Source organism: Leptodactylus fuscus, chromosome 1 (genome assembly GCF_031893055.1).
Source record: "Leptodactylus fuscus isolate aLepFus1 chromosome 1, aLepFus1.hap2, whole genome shotgun sequence".
NCBI classification, from domain to species: domain Eukaryota; kingdom Metazoa; phylum Chordata; class Amphibia; order Anura; family Leptodactylidae; genus Leptodactylus; species Leptodactylus fuscus.
The window spans coordinates 189642784-189660180 of NC_134265.1; the positions used below are offsets into that span (position 1 = coordinate 189642784).

General features: G+C 42.1%; 1 protein-coding gene across 1 annotated transcript; it reads right to left on the reverse strand.

Moving 5' to 3' along the window:
* Positions 1 to 9256: 9256 nt before the first annotated feature.
* TINCR (TINCR ubiquitin domain containing) lies at positions 9257 to 15992 on the reverse strand. The gene is made up of 2 exons (XM_075280615.1): positions 15682 to 15992; positions 9257 to 9400 (listed from the first exon to the last, which is right to left on the reverse strand). Exons 1-2 carry the CDS (start codon positions 15942 to 15944, stop codon positions 9397 to 9399), a joined length of 267 nt encoding a protein of 88 aa, XP_075136716.1. The 5' UTR covers positions 15945 to 15992; the 3' UTR covers positions 9257 to 9396.
* Between the last annotated feature and the right edge of the window lie 1405 nt (positions 15993 to 17397).

The window sequence follows — 17397 nt, forward strand, 5'->3', positions numbered from 1 at the left end:
TTTTACTAGCCTTGATACTAGATAGGTATATAAACTACTTTATTTGTTCAAGACCCTCCCGATTCCAGTTCCTCTTAAGGACCTTCGGGCACTGCAGGGCTCGTTTCTGCAGTTCGTGTGGGCCGGGGGGAGACACAGGCTTTCACGACATCTAATGATGGCGCCAAGAGCGCGGGACGGCCTTTCTTTTCCGAACTTGGTGTTGTATTACTGGGCTGCCCGGTTGTGTAGGATTCCGGCTTGGTCTGCTCTTCATGCCTATTCTAAGTGGATGGAGATTGAGAAGTTGTGTTTGGCTCCGCACCATCCTAGCTCATTGATTTGGTCTAACCCGTATTCCCTCCCTGGGTCTAGTTTATTGGGTCCTATGGCACTCACTAGGGATGTTTGGCGCATCTGCCTGGCCCATTTTCTTATTTCTTCCTCAGGGTCGTCCATGACGGCCTTCCTCCTGAATCCTCACTCTCCGCCTGGACTCACTGGGCCCGTGGCAGGACCTTGGCTGAAGGCTGGCCTTTTTCGACTAGCTGATGTCATCAATTATAGGACCCGCTCTCTCTTGCCGTTTGCTGAGCTCCGGTCTAGATTTGGCCTCCCTGGGTCCAGTGAGTTCACATACATTCAGATCTCCCACCTCGCCTCTTCTATCTTTCGGGGTCCTGTTGCGCCTGCTCCTACCCTGTTTGAGAGACTCTGCAAGACTGGCACTGGGACGCAGGGGCTTGTCTCTGATATATATATCACCTCCTATCTGACCCCGAACCTGTCTTGCCTAGACATCCGTATATGTCTCGATGGGAAACCTATTTGGGACAAACCATCTTGTGTTCTGATTGGTCCCTTATTTGGAATAGAGGGTCTAAGACCTCGAGCTGTGTGTCCACAAGGAAAACTTCTTTAAGATGCTGATGCATTGATACCACACGCCAGCCCTCTTGTTTCTTCTCACCTTTGCTAGGTGTTTGATTGCTAAGCATTGGCGTCAGCCAGCTCCCCCATCTCTTGAAGAATTATACTGCAGGATCAGGAATACGCAATATCTGGAATATCTGACGGCTGTGCTTAATAATGAGGAGGAGCAGTTTCGTACTGTTTGGAGTTTGTGGGAGGCGTTCTTGGTTACTCAGCCCTTGTGATTATGCTGACCCCTGAAACCTCATGGTACCCCTCTGTTGTTTCTTCCCTTCCCGTTTTCTTGTCTTATTCTGTCTTTGTTAACCCCGTTTTTTTAAAATTATTTCTGGTTTATTTCTTGTACACTCAGTGTGTGAATGATATGCTTGACCGTTTTTAAACTGGTACTGTTTTATTGTTAAAACCTTTAAAAATAAACAATGTAAAAAAAAAAGAGTGAGTGGAGGAGATAAGTGCTGAATTTCATGTCAGGCTAGAGCTATAAAGCAATTTTTGCCAAAATACCATCATACATCCAAAGATCGATGTGTTGCATTGTTGCAAATGATAAAAATAAATGAAGTCATATTGCAGTCCTGACCCCCCCTGACAATCCATGGCAAAAAAACCCCTATTTGCTTGGTTTACTAGCAATTAGAGATGAGCAAACACTGTTCGGATCAGCCGTTCCGAACAGCACGCTCCCATAGAAATGTAATGGAAGCACCTGGCACATACACTTTGCCGGCGGCCGGTCGCCGTGTCGGGTGCTTTCATTCATTTCTATGGGAGCGTGCTGTTCGGAACGGCTGATCCGAACAGTGTTCGCTCATCTGTACTAGCAATGTTTCAGGGCAACACAGGAATATTTGCACTCAATAGGCCAAAATCACTGTGAAACCCTAGCCTTAAGTGGGTTGCAAATGACCGTGTGCTAGCCGCCTGCCGTAAATGAATGGCACAGCGGCTGTACTTTGGTGAAAAATCAGTAAGGAATAGGGCCTGTCCATATTTTGCATCCCGGACTGTGGACCTTCACATGGGACTGTGTAATTCACGGCCCCACAGAAATGGTGGGTCAGTGTGTTATCTGGGTTTTTCCCAGATTTTTACATAGTGTTTACATTGTCATCTACAAGGGTCTTTTAATGGAGTTGTTTGTTGTGGTCTTCATCTTACAGTGCAGACATGATGCAATATAATGATGACCTTTTACTATAGCTCTGGGGGGAGGAGGGAAGCTGTATCATGTGCATTAACCCTGCGATCTCCCTGCTGGAAGAACAGGGAAAAGGGAAAAAGGAGAGAAAAAAAGGGGGGAAGAACGTTATTGGTATTCAGTAGTACCTGGGTTGAACCAGGTTTTAATAATTTTTATAAAGGGAGCATACACTTTGGGAAGGTGGCTATTATTCCCTCCCCTTTCTTGTCCTATATAAGGCTGGTCAGTTCAGAGCTCTGGTGTTTGCGCTGTGATTTGGACCAAGCTCTGCTGCTCCTTGTGTTTCTGCTGAAAACTGCATTTGTGGATTCAACCACTGTACTGTTTAACCCTAGCTAGGCTATGGTGTCTGTTCTTTAAATACTTAGTTTTTTACTCTCTTTTGCAGATGTCTTTATCTCCCAAAGGGGACGAGCCTCCGAGACGGAAGGGGTCATCAAAACGCAGGCACCATGCCTGTAGGCATTGCGACATCCCACTCCCTGGCGGGTATGAATTTAACAGATGTCGTCAGTGTCGAACCCCTCCGCCTGAAGAACCTGCCCTCCGTGATATGGTCACATGGGTTAAAGAGTTCATTACCGACTCCAAGCTGGAAATGAAAGATGCCCTTGTCCACTCTGCCAAGAGACCTCGCAGAGAACTGCGACCTTTAATGTATCGTTTGGAGGAAGGTTCTAACACCGTGGAGATTCCTTCTGATGAAGATTCCAACATTCCTAAAACCATATTCCTGGTGGAAAAGATGTCGAAACTCCTCAAGTCCATCCACCCAGGCAGGCGTGATGTTGACGAGGGGGAAGCCTCAGACTCCACCTATAGAAGGTCTAGGACCTTCCAAGTGGATCTTGCCCTGGCCAAAGCAATGAAAGCCGAATGGAACGGATCTAAGGACGGATCTAATTTGCCAGACGCCATGGATAGACGCACTGAATGTATCCTAAGGTGCATTCACACTGCTGCTGCCGCTCAGGCCTCCATTGATATAGATTCCGCTGAAGTCTCCCACCAACTGAGAGATAATCTGGCTAGATTACAGCAAGAGATTGATCATAGACTCCCTTGTGTTGACCTAAAATCTTTTTCATCCCTGTTTCTGGCTACTGAATTCCTGGCCGAGGCTTCCACATACCAGGTAAAGCCAGCTGCCAAAGGTATAGCCTTATCTGCAGCTGCCAGAAGGCCTCTCTGGCTTAAACTGTGGAAGGTCGACCACGCCTCCAAATATAACATATGCCCTTTCCCATTTGAACCAGGTAGGCTGTTTGGGAAACAGCTGGATAAAATCATGGAGGGGCTGGCAGACAGTAAGTGGAAGTCCCTTCCTCAGTCCTACAGAGGCAGACCAGGAACATCATCCCGTGGCAGAGGCTCCGAGCGCCTGCCGTCATCCAGGCCACAGTAAGTAGATCAGGCTTCCAGTCCAGAGGGTCTGGCTGCCGTTTCTCCAAGGAGGAACCAAAAAAGCCCTCCTTTTGACAATTATTGTATTCCTCCCATGGAGATATCTCTACCTGTCAGAGGGCGCCTACAAAAGTTTCTTCCAGTCTGGTGCCAAAACGTCCAGGACCCTTGGATCCTCCAACTAATTCAACACCGATACCGCACAGATTTTGTGTCTCCTCCTCGCGCCAGATATATCACAACCCGCACTTTTTCAAGGTAAAAACAAGCAAGTCTGGAAGATATGATCCAAGAATATCTGGACAAAGAAGCCCTGGAACCAGTGCCTTTGGACGAGAAGGGGACAGGCGTATATTCTCCAGTCTTCCTGGTGCCAAAGGCATCAGGGGCCTGGAGGGTGATAATCAACCTCAGGTTCCTGAACCGGTTTATTTGCAAACTACATTTTTGCATGAAAACAATGAAGTCAGTAGTCGCCTTTCTCCAGCCTGGCGATGTTGTCGCCACATTGGATCTCAAAAATGCCTACCTCCACATCCCGATCTTTCCTCCCCACAGGAAATATCTGAGAATAGCCGTGTTAGTGCATGGCAGGCTATGTCATCTTCAGTTTGTGGCTCTGCCGTTTGGCATCACCTCAGAACCCTACGTCTTCATAAAGATCATAGCACCCATCGCTTCCTGTCTCAGGCTTCAAGAGCTGTTTATAGTCCCATATTTGGACGATTGGCTGCTAAAAGATCATCTGCAAGTGACTCCCACCCTCCTCCAGAGCCTCAGTTGGATAATCAACTGGGGCAAGTCAGACGTGGAACCCTCCATGACGAAGGCATGTCTATCAGAAATGCCAGGTATCAATCCGAACGGCCATGAGGGTTCTGAGTATTATGTTCGCCTCGGTGGAGTTGTGCCGTGGTTTGGACGTGGGGGAATCGTGGGTTATGTAGATAACCTGTTTCCCTTAGTCCAAACAGCGGCGCAAGATTCCCTCCCTATTATTTCTGTATTTCTACTATTTGTTATGATTACTTTACAACTAACACAAGGGGAGGAGGTTCCTCTTACTTTCTTATAGGGGTCAGTGACGAAATTTTATTAATTAAATTCCACCTGTCCTAAACCACGCACAGGGGCAAGAATACCCCATCTGTTGTGCCGCTGTTTGGACTAAGGGAAACAGGTTATCTACATAACCCACGATGAGTGCTGCAAAAAGTAAGCAGAGACTACCAGAGCAGCAGTGCTGGAGCATTAGAAGATAGAAGAAGAAATTTATAGTTTATTTTTAATACTTATGTATGCATGTATTTATTTATTTATTTATTTAACCCACTATGTGCTCTTGTTAATTTTTTTATAAAAACAGAAAAAACCTTTAAAGGGGCTCTATCATTGGGAAAAGTCATTTTTAGATAAGCACATCCTTGCATACCGTTTAGAAAGGCTATTTCACACGTACCTTTTGTATGTAAATGGCTTCAGTAGATTTTGAATAAGTCTGTTTTTATTCATATACTAATTAGCTTCTCCATGCACCGTGCAATACTGTGCAAGCGGCCATTTTCCCGTGGCCTGTGGGCAAGTGCAGTCTGCTGTGCCCAAGGCCCGAAGCCTAGAAGTTACAAGCCACCGCCGGAAGAAGACGCTGAAGAGGACGCTGCTGACGAAGATGGAGGCGGTGCTGGAGAGAGTTCTCTCGCAGCATTAGGGACACCCCCAGTGCTGCGAGAGAGAGCTAATTTGCATACCGAGAAAAAACGGGATTGTAGGCGAACGGCGGCGCGGAGAAGACAACGAAAGGTAGGAGGCGAATAGCCTTTCTTAAGGCTATTCCGACGTGGTACTTAGAAAAAATCATGTCTGAGTGATATGATCCCTTTAAAGTGGTTTAAGCACACTGTCACTAGACTCTGGAGCAATGGACTCATACTCAATCGTACACATAAATGTAGAAATATGTTTGATGGATTAATGTGGTTTTAGCAGATTCTTGGAGAACATAATTTACCAAAATGCCTAGTGTCTACTGCAGACTTTAGTGAATAAAGAATAATGGTAACTCTTTTTTAAATTTTTGAGCCAAGAGTTTTATTTATAGTGAAAGATAATGTTAACTTGTAGCTCTGTCTAGTAAAGAAGACAGCGGTACCGCACAGTGTCGGCACTATTGAAGGGGATGAGGGAGAGCTCACATAAAGCGTTACAGTGAGATGAAAACTGCGAGTAGATTCGCAGTTTTCATATCATCTGAAAGCTAGGAACATGGGCTATATAATGATATGAAAATTGTGAATCTACTCGCAGTTTTCATCTCACTGTAACGCTTTATGTGAGCTCTCCCTCATCCCCTTCAATCGTGCAGACACTGAGCGGTACCGCTGTCTTCTTTACTTGATAGCTGCCATCAGCAACCCCTTGGACAGCTGATCACTGGCTTATTTTATAGTCCATGTTTATAGCTTCTAAATGAGATGAAAATTGTGACACTAGCCACAATTGTCAACTCACAGTAGTAATTTGTACGAGCGCTGCCCATTCTTCAGCACTACAGACAAGGGAGGGACAGAGGGAGACTTCTTTTTTATGTGATAGCTGCTATCAGTAAACTTCTGGTCAGCTAATTGCTGGCTTATTTTATAGCCCATGTTCCTAGCTTTCAGATAAGCCTGCAATCAGCTGACCAAAAGGTCATAAAAAAGAAGGCGGTATCGCTCCCTATGTCCCTCCCTTGTCTGTAGTGCTGAAGAAAGGGCAGCGCTCATATAACGTACTACTGTGAGATGAAAATTGTGACTAGTGTCACAATTTTCATCTCATTTGGAAGCTAAACATCTGAGCTTCAGAGTAAGCTAACAATATGGTGACCAAAAGGTCACCAGATCGTTCCTATTTGCATAGAAACTGTCCTTACCTGTCTAAAGTGCGGAGACCAGGAAGCAGTGGTGGAGACAGCATACACACAGGGAGCTGTCTATTCATGTGACAACTCCTTGTGTGACTCTATCAGAGGAACAGCAGGGGTAGCATAAGTGCAGGGGGCACCCAGTGTGTTGGGAGCTCCCTGCATTATAGTATTGAGCAGTATTTCCATAGACAAAGTCATGACCCTGTATACACTTTCCATGGCCTCAGGAGGTGTGTTCTTTTTTTCTTTTCTATATATAGAGCACTTCTTGTAGTTTGCTTGGAGCTTTTTCTTTTTTTTTTTTTTGCATATCGAAATATCCCAATCAGGGCTATTCTGGCATTTTTTAAATTTACTATAAGGCATGGTGAAAGGATGAACTTTTGTGTAATTTTTGCAAAAAATCAATGTTTGATAAAAAGTTGCATGCAGGTGGCTGTGAGTATAATAAGCTAGATGGTATTTTTATGATTGCCAGGGTGTCTGCTGTTTGGAAATATATAGGTTTATGGGGTTTAGTCATTGATTCTAATGTCTATGGCATGTTTTATTCATCCTGCTGTTTTTTTCGCATTTAAGACCAAAATCAAGATTTTGAGGTGCATTTTTTTAGGGTCTTAAAGGGAGTTTAGTCACGTATATGTAGTATTAAAGAAATTATGTCAGTTTATCCCAGCATGTGGTACAGTTTAGGTCAGAAATTTGGAATTTTGGAATTTTTTTTAGAATTTTTTTTTTAACTCAAATGTATACAAGTATAATGTAGCATTCCAAGATAAAACTGTTCATGTTATATTCCCCTGGTTCTCTGCTTTCCGAAAATATATTGGTATGGGGGGACTTTGACAAATTATTTAAATTTAGAAATATGCGTTTTATTCAGACATGTCAAAATTGTGAAAATTGCTCTGGCTACAGGAGGTGCAAAATTTCCAGAGACCCTTGGCAGTGAAAGGGTTAATGCAGTTTGCTTAATGTAGGACTCATAAATATATGTAAAAATAACACTTTTTTCTTAATATGCGTTCCTCTTTTTGGATTCACTTCTGGTTTGGCTTAAAAAACTGACCCAAGAACTGTTTCTGTGATTCTATGAACATTTGTTGACTATGACGTGGACAATGCATACAGATTTAATTAAAAATATTTAGATATCTTATTCCATAAACATTACAAACACAGTAAAATGTACACAAAAGTGACATAAAAATCAAGGTAGAAAGTAAAATTTGTAAGAAAAACATAATAGTGTTATTAAATAGCACACATTAAAAATAAAGTCAGTTAGGCTAGAAACACACATAAAGCTTTTAAGCTGCCGCCCCACCTTGCGGAATTGCAGCTTTTTTTGTTGCAGATTTTGCTATGTTTTTTTTTAGCTAAAGCCAAGAGTGGATTGAGCAGAAGGTAGAAGTATAATAACTTCCTACATATTTCACTTTCCATTTTGTAGCGGCTCCAAAAAACACAGCGAAATCTGCAGCGAAAAAAAGTCAGCCTTAAGGCTGAGGCCCAACATTGCAGAAACACCTCTTTTTTTGTTGCACATTTTGTTGAGTTTTTTTTTGAGCCAGTCAGGAGTGGATTGAGCAGAGGGAATAAGTGTAAGAACTTCCTCTACATTTTCCATTCCTTTTGTAGCCATTCGTGGCTTTGGTTCCAAAAAAGGAACACAAACTGCAACACAAAAAGCTTAGTTTCCACAATGTGGGACATTTACCTAATGCAGTTTGTGGTGCATTTTTGCATACAGCCAGAAATGAATCCTGTAAGAAGAAAAATAGTGCACTCCTAGATCGCATTAAAAAACCCTCACATCAAAAACTTCCACAAAAATTGCATTTCTGATTTAAGCACAGAAAAAGGAACCAATTGAAGTGAATGGGATGCTTTTTTTTCAGCGCTGAATCTGATGAGGATTCCACACCAAATTCAGCCATTTACCTCCATGTGAATGCACCCTTACACCGCCCTCCTGACAGTACAGAAACTAAATAGCATATCAGGCACAAAAACTAACTAAAACTAACAGCAATAATTGCTCGGGAATGGTGGGAGCTAGAGAGAAAATTCAAACTGTGCCAGAATCGAATCAGTGAAGCAGCAGCTATTAAATTATGTAAAGTTATGGACTTGTTGGAGGTGGTAAAAAAATTTCCTTAGGGTGCATTCACACTGAGTAAACGCTAGCTTATTCTGAACGTAAAACACGTTCAGAATAAGCGGCGTCTAAAGCAGCTCCATTCATTTCTATTGGAGCGGGGATACGAGCGCTCCCCATAGAAATGAATGGGCTGCTTCTTTCACTCCGTGCAGTCCCATTGAAGTGAATGGGGAGCTCTGCTCATGCCGGAGCGTACACGCCGGCACTCCCCATTCACTTCAATGGGACTGCACGGAGTGAAAGAAGCAGCCCATTCATTTCTATGGGGAGCGCTCGTATCCCCGCTCCCATAGAAATGAATGGAGCTGCTTTAGACGCCGCTTATTCTGAACGTGTTTTACGTTCAGAATAAGCTAGCGTTTACTCAGTGTGAATTCACCCTTAATGTGAAAATCTCTTCAAAGTTTTGTTTTATTTCAAGTGTTTTTAGGAGACAATGAAAGTTTTTGTGGCACACGCAATGTCTGCTACAACAAAGTATAAAGACTATTAAAGATTATAACATTTACATCCAGTGGTATCTTCACCGAGATAGGTATAAGATGTTTCTTTTCCTTGCTCCTTCCAATATATAAATGTTGGTGAATGTCTGCTACATTTCTCACGTTCTTCTCTACTTCCAGTCTCAAATTCCCATGAAGTGCTTTATTTTAGAGAATGTCCTCAGTATGACCTGACATACAGTAGTCAGTTTATCTTCTATATCCAGGTATCCAAGTGTTCATGATTTGAGTTTTGACAATGATGCATGTTCCTATAAACAGTATTCATTCTGCACTCATTTTCATAGAAATAATGCAAAAACATTCACCTGTAAGAAAAAAAAAATATATATATATAATATCCATTGTTAAATGGTTGTCGTGCTTTTAAATTGCTAAAAATAAATTCCTGAAAATGTTGTAGGATGGTAAACAACCTTAGGTGACTTCTGTTGGGGCCGCAAAATATTTTCATTCTCTTTCTACTCAAAGGATATGCCCACACAAGATTACTACGCTGCTAAATTTCCATCATGGAATTTCAGCAGGTGGATTTATGAACACCATTGCCAAAAAGATAGCCTCACAATCAGGTAGCTTATGCGGTAACTTCGCATTATAAAGCTGAGTTCACACAAAGTTTTTTGAAGTGGATGTTTGTCGTGGGAATCCACCTCAGAATCCAAAAAACGCCTCCTGCGGCTAGTCACGACTGGATGTCGGTGCATTCGCGGCATTTCACTCCAGATTTGGCCCAAATGAATAGGCCTAGTCGGGAGGGAGTGTCGTGCCGCAGACGCCCGTGGCTGATTCATGGCAAGAAAGGGCAGCTCGCTTCTTTTTTCCGCGAGCAGGAAAAAAACACTCGTGGAAAAAAGAAGTGAATGGCTCCCATTGAAGTCAATGGAAGGCGTTTTTTGGAGCCAGATTCTGAGGCGGATTCCGTGTCCAAATCTGAACCAAAAAACTCTGTGTGAACTCAGCTTAAGGTTAGTTTCACACAATGCATTTTTGAAAAATACCACAAGTTTTGGGAGCAGAATGCTCCATCAGCATGACATTGGTATTAGAAGAAGCAATGGGGAGGATTTTTGTTTTACTTTGTTGTTAATGTGCCAACAGTGTGTTAGTGGCATCTACATAATTTGAAGAAAATGCGTAGCACTTTGTTAGTGTAGTGTAAGAATTGCCTTTATAAAATGCCACCACAAATTATACAATTGGTATTGGAAGAAGCAATGGCACAGGTTTTTTGAGGTGGGGATCTTTTTTAATACAATTTTATTTTGATTTTGTCGCACTAACACTGAGGGATAGTAGAAAGTGATGGACTAGGCCACAGTGACAGAGTGGTGGAAGCTGTACATTACAGTATAGTATAATGTGGTAAACCAGACAAAAGAAGATAGTGTTTAGGAGTAGCAGGCAGCATCAGTAGTATTATAAATCAAACATGATACAGTTAGACTGACAGATCTATTCAATTGCATCAGCTGGTATGTGAAAATCCTCACAGATCCAAGCCATGCTACTTTGTGTTGGTCTATCACTTAAAACCTCAATAAAATACATTCATATTTGTGGTTGTAAGGTGAAAAATTTGAAAAATTTCAAGGGATATGAATATTTTTGCAAGCCACTGTATCAGCATCTATATGCCTACACATTGACCTGAGTTTTTCCACATTGCTCTGAACCACATATCCAATTTTTTCACATTCCTTTGTTCATGTTAATTTATATATCTATGTAGAGGTGCCTATTTATGTATCTATATATTCATATAACTATGTATATGTACTTATTTATGAATACATGTATGCCTATACACCTGAACCACATACTAGTTATGCATACTAGATAGGGATAGATGTACTGGCATTGTTAGCTAAGAATTAGCTTCATTTAGGGGGGAATGTTACTCAAACAGCTCTGTGGGGTTCTATCTCGTCGGGTTCCCTGGGATCAACAACTGTCTAATCTGTATTGTCAGATGGTGTGCTCCGCCAACAGATATTTAGTGTGTATGACAACCCATGTACATAATTTACACCCATGTCCATTTCTAAGATCAAAAGATTACAGTTTTTACCATATGGGTGTATAGAGGATTAGGTATGCACCAGTCTTAATAACACGGCCCCGACTAGTGCAGAGACCGAGAGATCTATAAAGAGGCTGTGACCTCTTCCTAAATGTGTGTGCCGTCCCTGCACCAGAATGTAAATCTGAGTGGTGGAGATCTCCTTTGTCCTTCCTGATCCTTCTTCCTTTTCCACCCTTCTGGCCTCCTGTGCTGATTAGGATCAGATGAATGGCTCAGATTACGGGTTCTGCAGCTGAATCCGCTGCAAAATTGAGCAGGACAGTTATTTTTTCAGAATCCTGCTTCAATCTCTGCCACCCATTGTTTTCAATGACAGGCAGAATCAGGATGGAATTTGGCGAAGATTTTGAGGTGGAATTTGCCTCAAAATCAGCCCCACATTCTTCTTTGTGAACATACAATTTTAGGCTATTTCCCCACAGCAAAACAGCAGTATGGGAAAAACAGCAGCAGCAATGTATCACGGTTCTCCAAGCAGCACTTTAGATAGAAAGTTTGCAGAGTTTTCCTTTGTGGACTTTGTGCTTCAATTATACCCATAGAGAAACTGTTGGCGTTTCCGTAGATATAATTGACATGCTGTAATTTCCAAAACCACAACGGTTTTGGAAATTGCCACGTGTCCGCAGTGCGTATTTTAACATAAAGTGGGGATGGGATTCACTTTGCTCTGACTGCAAACTGCGGTGTTTATGCCACATGGGGCCCTGGCCTCAAGGCCATAGGGTACGCAGCCCTGTGAGTAAAGTGAACAGAACATACACTAGATCACCATTGCGTTTGATCGTAATGTAAGGTCAGTTCACTTGAACTGCAGATGGTCTGGGTCTTGTAACCAGACTTGGACTTGGACTGGCCCACAGGGGTACCAGCAGGTGGGCCCCAATGCCGGCCATTTATAGCCATATATATTTATAGCCGTAACATTATATTTATCTATGATGCTCGGAGTCTCTGCCTCCCAGTGACATACTGTCCCACACTGATTATAGTCAGGGCCGGCGTTAGGGGGGGGGCAAACTGGGCAATTGCCCAGGGCCCTGCTTCCCAAGGGGCCCCAGAATCTGCAGCACCAGACGTTTGGTCTGGTGCTCCGGATCAGGGGAGCCCTAGTTTCAAGTGGGCCAATGACAGCTATAATAAAACAGGGCGCTGTAGTCCCTGCTCTACATAGATGTCACTGCATAGAAAATGGCATAGGACCTGTGAGAGGGCATGATGTAGTGACATCATCACAGGTTCTTCTGCCGAGGAAGAGAGACTTCACCCTCAGGACACAGCAGGGAGCCTGGAAAGGTAAGTAAAACTTTTATTATTTTTCTGAGAAATTAAATGACTTTATTACTGATAAAGGGGTCAGATATTTACTAACAGGGATTAGTTTTAATAATTTCAGGGTAATTTATAAGGGGAGGGGGGTTATTTATTAGGAGGGTATATTGTTAATATCCCTAGGGGAACTATTATATAATGATGGGGAGGGGGGAAATCATATATACATACCCCCTTATATAATATATACTCGAGTATAAGCCAGCCCGAATATAAGCCGACCCCCCTAATTTTACCACAAAAAACTGGGAAAACTTATTGACTCGGGCATAAGCCGAGGAGGGGAGATGCAGCAGCTACTGGAAAATTTCAAAAATTAAAATGGCCGAGTTCTTGGGTGCAGTAAGTGCTGGGAAAGGGGAGGGGATGTTTTGGTTGTCTGTCTGCCCCTTCCCTGAGCTTGAGGACTGGGTTTTTTACCCCCACTTGGAATTCAGCCTGGCTGAATATAGGGTATCTGCAGTGCTCCTATTAACCCCTTCCCGACGGAATAGAAGCACTGCAGATACCCTATATTCAGTAGACACTTTCAGACACAGGGATACCTAATGTGTATGTGTTTCACAGTCATTTTCTACTTTGAGGGCAGGTTCACACCAGCACCCAATCTCCATTATGCAGGTTTCCGTTTCCTGCCCGAGAAACATTCATGGGTTTGAAAAGTGTCCGCCGGTGAGCGTCTTCTGCTCTCCGCAGCGAAACCGTTTTTTTTTTCTTTTAGTCGGACATGCAGGTCTTTGTGTCCGGTAAAATAAAAAAAAAACGTTTCGCCATGGGCAGCAGAAGACGCTCACCGACAGACACTAGATGTCGGTTTCTGTCTTCTGCCGGCAGAAAACGGAAACCTGCATAACTGAGATCAGGTGCTGTGAACCCGCCTTTATATGTATTCTAAGGAAAGGAGTGATTTAGAACTTTTATTTATTTTATTTTTTATTATATTTTTTTTAAACTTTTTTTTTTATTATTATTTTTTTAGGAGAGTGGTGGGGGTGGGGGGGTGATTTGGGGCATAACAGTCCGTGTGGTCTCATTTTCCTCTTAGTTGGTGACAGCTGTAAGAGGTGGGGTCGGGTGGGTGATTTGGGGTATAACAGTCCATGGGGTTTCATCTTCCTTTTAGTTGGTGACAGCTGGACACGTATTGGGCAGCGATCTCCACAGTGGTCTCCAGTAGGATGTAGAGTTTCCTCTTCTCATCTGCAGATGTGAATTCTGGGATGTGGGCAGAGAGTCTTTGGAAGTAGACAGCCCTCACAGCTGAGTATTTGGTATTTACCCCCCTTATTACTATTTGTAAGAAGGATCTATTACTTATAATGGGATGCTATTCCTGATAGAGGAGGGGGTATTATTTATAAGAACAAACTATTATTACTAAGTGGAACTATTATTCCTAAGCAGGGACTATTATTTATAAAGGGGCGCTATAATAACTTATAAGGTGATACAAAAGGTGGTGATTGCTATTGCATATGGGCAAAATGGGTTTTATTAATTTACTATTTTAAAAGGAGTTTTCTAGCCACAGTATGTGATCTGTCGGTTCCAATTGTTCTAGCGGCCTCCATGTTCTGACAGCTTAAAGTGGACAGGATGCAGCATCGCTACTATTCAAGTAATAGGACTGGCACAGCAGCGCCATCCTCTGTATAGTGGTGGTTCCAGGTAATTGCAGCGCCGATCCTATTAGGGGGCATTCACACGGATTAACGCCGGGCGTGTATCACAGCCGTACACGCCGGCGTTACGGCAGACTGCCGAACACTTCCCATTCACTTCAATGGGAGCGCTCGTAACACCGGCGTTTACGAGCGCTCACATTGAAGTGAATGGGAAGTGTTTGACAGTCTGCCGTAACGCCGGCATGTACGGCTGTGATACACGCCAGGCGTTACTCCGTGTGAATGCCCCCTTACTTGAATAGTAGCATTGAGGCATCCTGTCCACAAGGATTGTCTGGCACCTGCTAGTACGACTGATCTGTGTGGGGTACAGGTGTTGATCCCTGACAAATTATATACTGACATACTGATAACCTATCCTGTGGATAGATTATATGCTGACATACTGATGTGCCGTACTGTGGAGAGGTTATCAGTATAAAAGAATCAATTTAGAGCCAGAAAACCCTTGATGTGATGTTTATTAGGTTAGAAGTCTATGTACTGCACAGCTATGGTCTTTGATTCACTACGCAGTGTAATGGAGGTCGTCACAGAGCGGGGGTCGTGTACTATCTGGTCCCTGTATAGAGGTGTTGTTGGTCTATACATGATGTATGTGTTATAGCGGTACATACATAGCAGTTTCACAAATATATATATACAGTATATATATATATATATATATATATATATATACATATATATCTTTGAAAACATTTTTTGGAATCCTGATCTTCTGAGACTATATTAATGCCGCTGAAAGTGCAGCCCTGACTTCTGAAATGACTGAATATGATGGTGTTGTTGGTTTGTCAGGATATGGGGGCCCCGCTTTTAGTTTTGCCCAGGACCTCACTTTGTCTAAAACCGGCCCTGATTATAGTATTAACTGTATTGCGAGGAGTCCCTCTCCTGGTATACTGTTCAGGCAGGTAATTTCTTTCAACATACGGACTGAGTTTTCATGGGTGAAACTTGTTATGTGAATGTGGGTAAGAGTTACAGAAAATCCTAATAAAATATTAAATATCTTTAATGGAATAAAATCTCATTTGTGTTAAGAATTTAGTTTTTGATGTATATGAAAGAATCAAACCACTTGTAAATAAATGCTTTCTCCTCAGTCCGAAACAACTAGCTTACATGCACATGAAAGTGAAAAAAAAATTACAAATTGACAGAAACTGTCATTACCTACCAATGTTCTAAAAACGGACGCGTAACGAACGTTAAAAAGTAATCAATTTTTTACTATCTTGTGCATGGTGCTTTATTATAGAACTACTGCTGTGATTACTTACATAAGGAATAGAAATGCATGTACAACTGTTATACTATGTCATATCTATCTATCTATCTATCTATCATCTATCTATCTATCTATCTATCTATCTATCTATCATACTACATATATTGTCTTAGTTTATTTATCCCTATATTTCGAGTACGTTCTATGTACATGTTCTAACTACAGCTATAAATGAGTTTTATCTAAAATACCTACCTTGCATTGTTATTAACCAGTAATATAACAGCTCCACTTTTGATGTTGAGGTCTCTAATAGTTTCATATTCTCCTAATTCTCTGCCATTGTAGGAAAAATGTTTCTTCCACGAGGTGATTCCTTGTTTTACTAGGCTCACTCTAAGGTCCTTTATAGTATCCCTTGGCTTGACGGTCACTGGAAACATCTGACAGTCTTCAGGTACATGAACTAAGATCTCAAACTTGACCCAATGTAAACTTAATCTTCTTAGCTTTTCCATATCACCATGCTTTAGACATTTTGAAGCAGTGAAGAGGCCTAGCCTAACCTTGGAGAAAAATGTGAATAAATTAATGCCTGGTGTTTCTTGTCTGACTGGTAGTGACGGCATTCTTTATGTGTACTTATGTACTTACAAGGCATGTAGAGTCCTGTAAATGTGTAGGTTCACACACTTGTATCATTTCATAAACACACTCTTATGCCCTAATGTATACACATTTCAGATCCTGTTTTCTTGTTAAATTTCATTCACAGAATAATAACTTTGGCATAAAATAAGTGAAAATAAAGTTAATATAACTAAAGCAAAATGGTTGTATGTATGTCCTGTTACTGAATGATTGAAGATGTTATAAGAATGTATATACTGTATATTAACCCTCTTGCTTGGTCTAATTTGAATTTAAGCTGCAAAAATTTAAATATAGGAGTGAATGTAAAATCTATATACTGTATAGCATGGAAAAGTGTTGTTAAAATGTATATGGAAGTAGGAAATATTAAAGGGGATCATCCAATTTTTTATATTTATGGTCTAATCTTAGGATAGGTCTATCAGTATTAGATTTGTAAGGGTCCAACAGCCGAGGACCCCCAGTACAGTAGATCTGCAGGTGTCTTGGCTATTGCACTATTGCAGATTTAATATGCCATAAGTCATCAATATTATAAAGTGGATAATCCCTTTAAATAGAATCCTCCAAGGAGTATTCCTCAGCATCATCTGTTTTGAGTCACTTTTATACCCCTTTTGTCTCTAGAGTCTTATTCTAAGGGCAAGTTCACTCTGGAGTTTTTTTGGTCAGGATTTTGACGCAGAAGCCACGTCAAAATCCTGCTCAAAAAACCGTCTCCCATTCACCTCAATGGGAGCCAGTCATTTCCTTTTTCCGCGAGTGTTTTTCTTCAGGCGGATTGAGCCGCAGACGTCCGCCTCGAGACACTCCTTCCCGACTAGGCCCATTCATTTGGGCCTAATCCAGAGCGGAATTCCGCGACTGGATGTCAGTGATCTGTATGCACTGCAGCGGCATCCAGTCACGGCTAGCCGTTTTTTGAACCTGAGTCTGAGGCGGCCGTGTGTTCCCATGTGAACCAGGCCTAAGGATGCCAATGTAGTTAAAATGTGACGTACAACCATTCCCCTCCAGATTGTCCCAGGACCTTGGGGGGGGGGGGGGTCTCCACGGCACTCTGAGTCACTGGGCTAGACTGACAGATTTGTGGGCATTTTTTTTTCAATTGTGAGCATGCTTTTCTACTATTAACACACAACATACAAAATGTACATTATTTCCTGTTTTCAGTTCTTGGATGTTCATGTTTGGAACTGTTGGTAGTACGTGCGGTCAACCACAATTCATTTTAGGCAGCAGTGGCAATCCAAAATCCAATGTGTATGACCAACTTAAGGTTTTTATTGTCTAGAAACCTGTATTTCTTACCTTGTG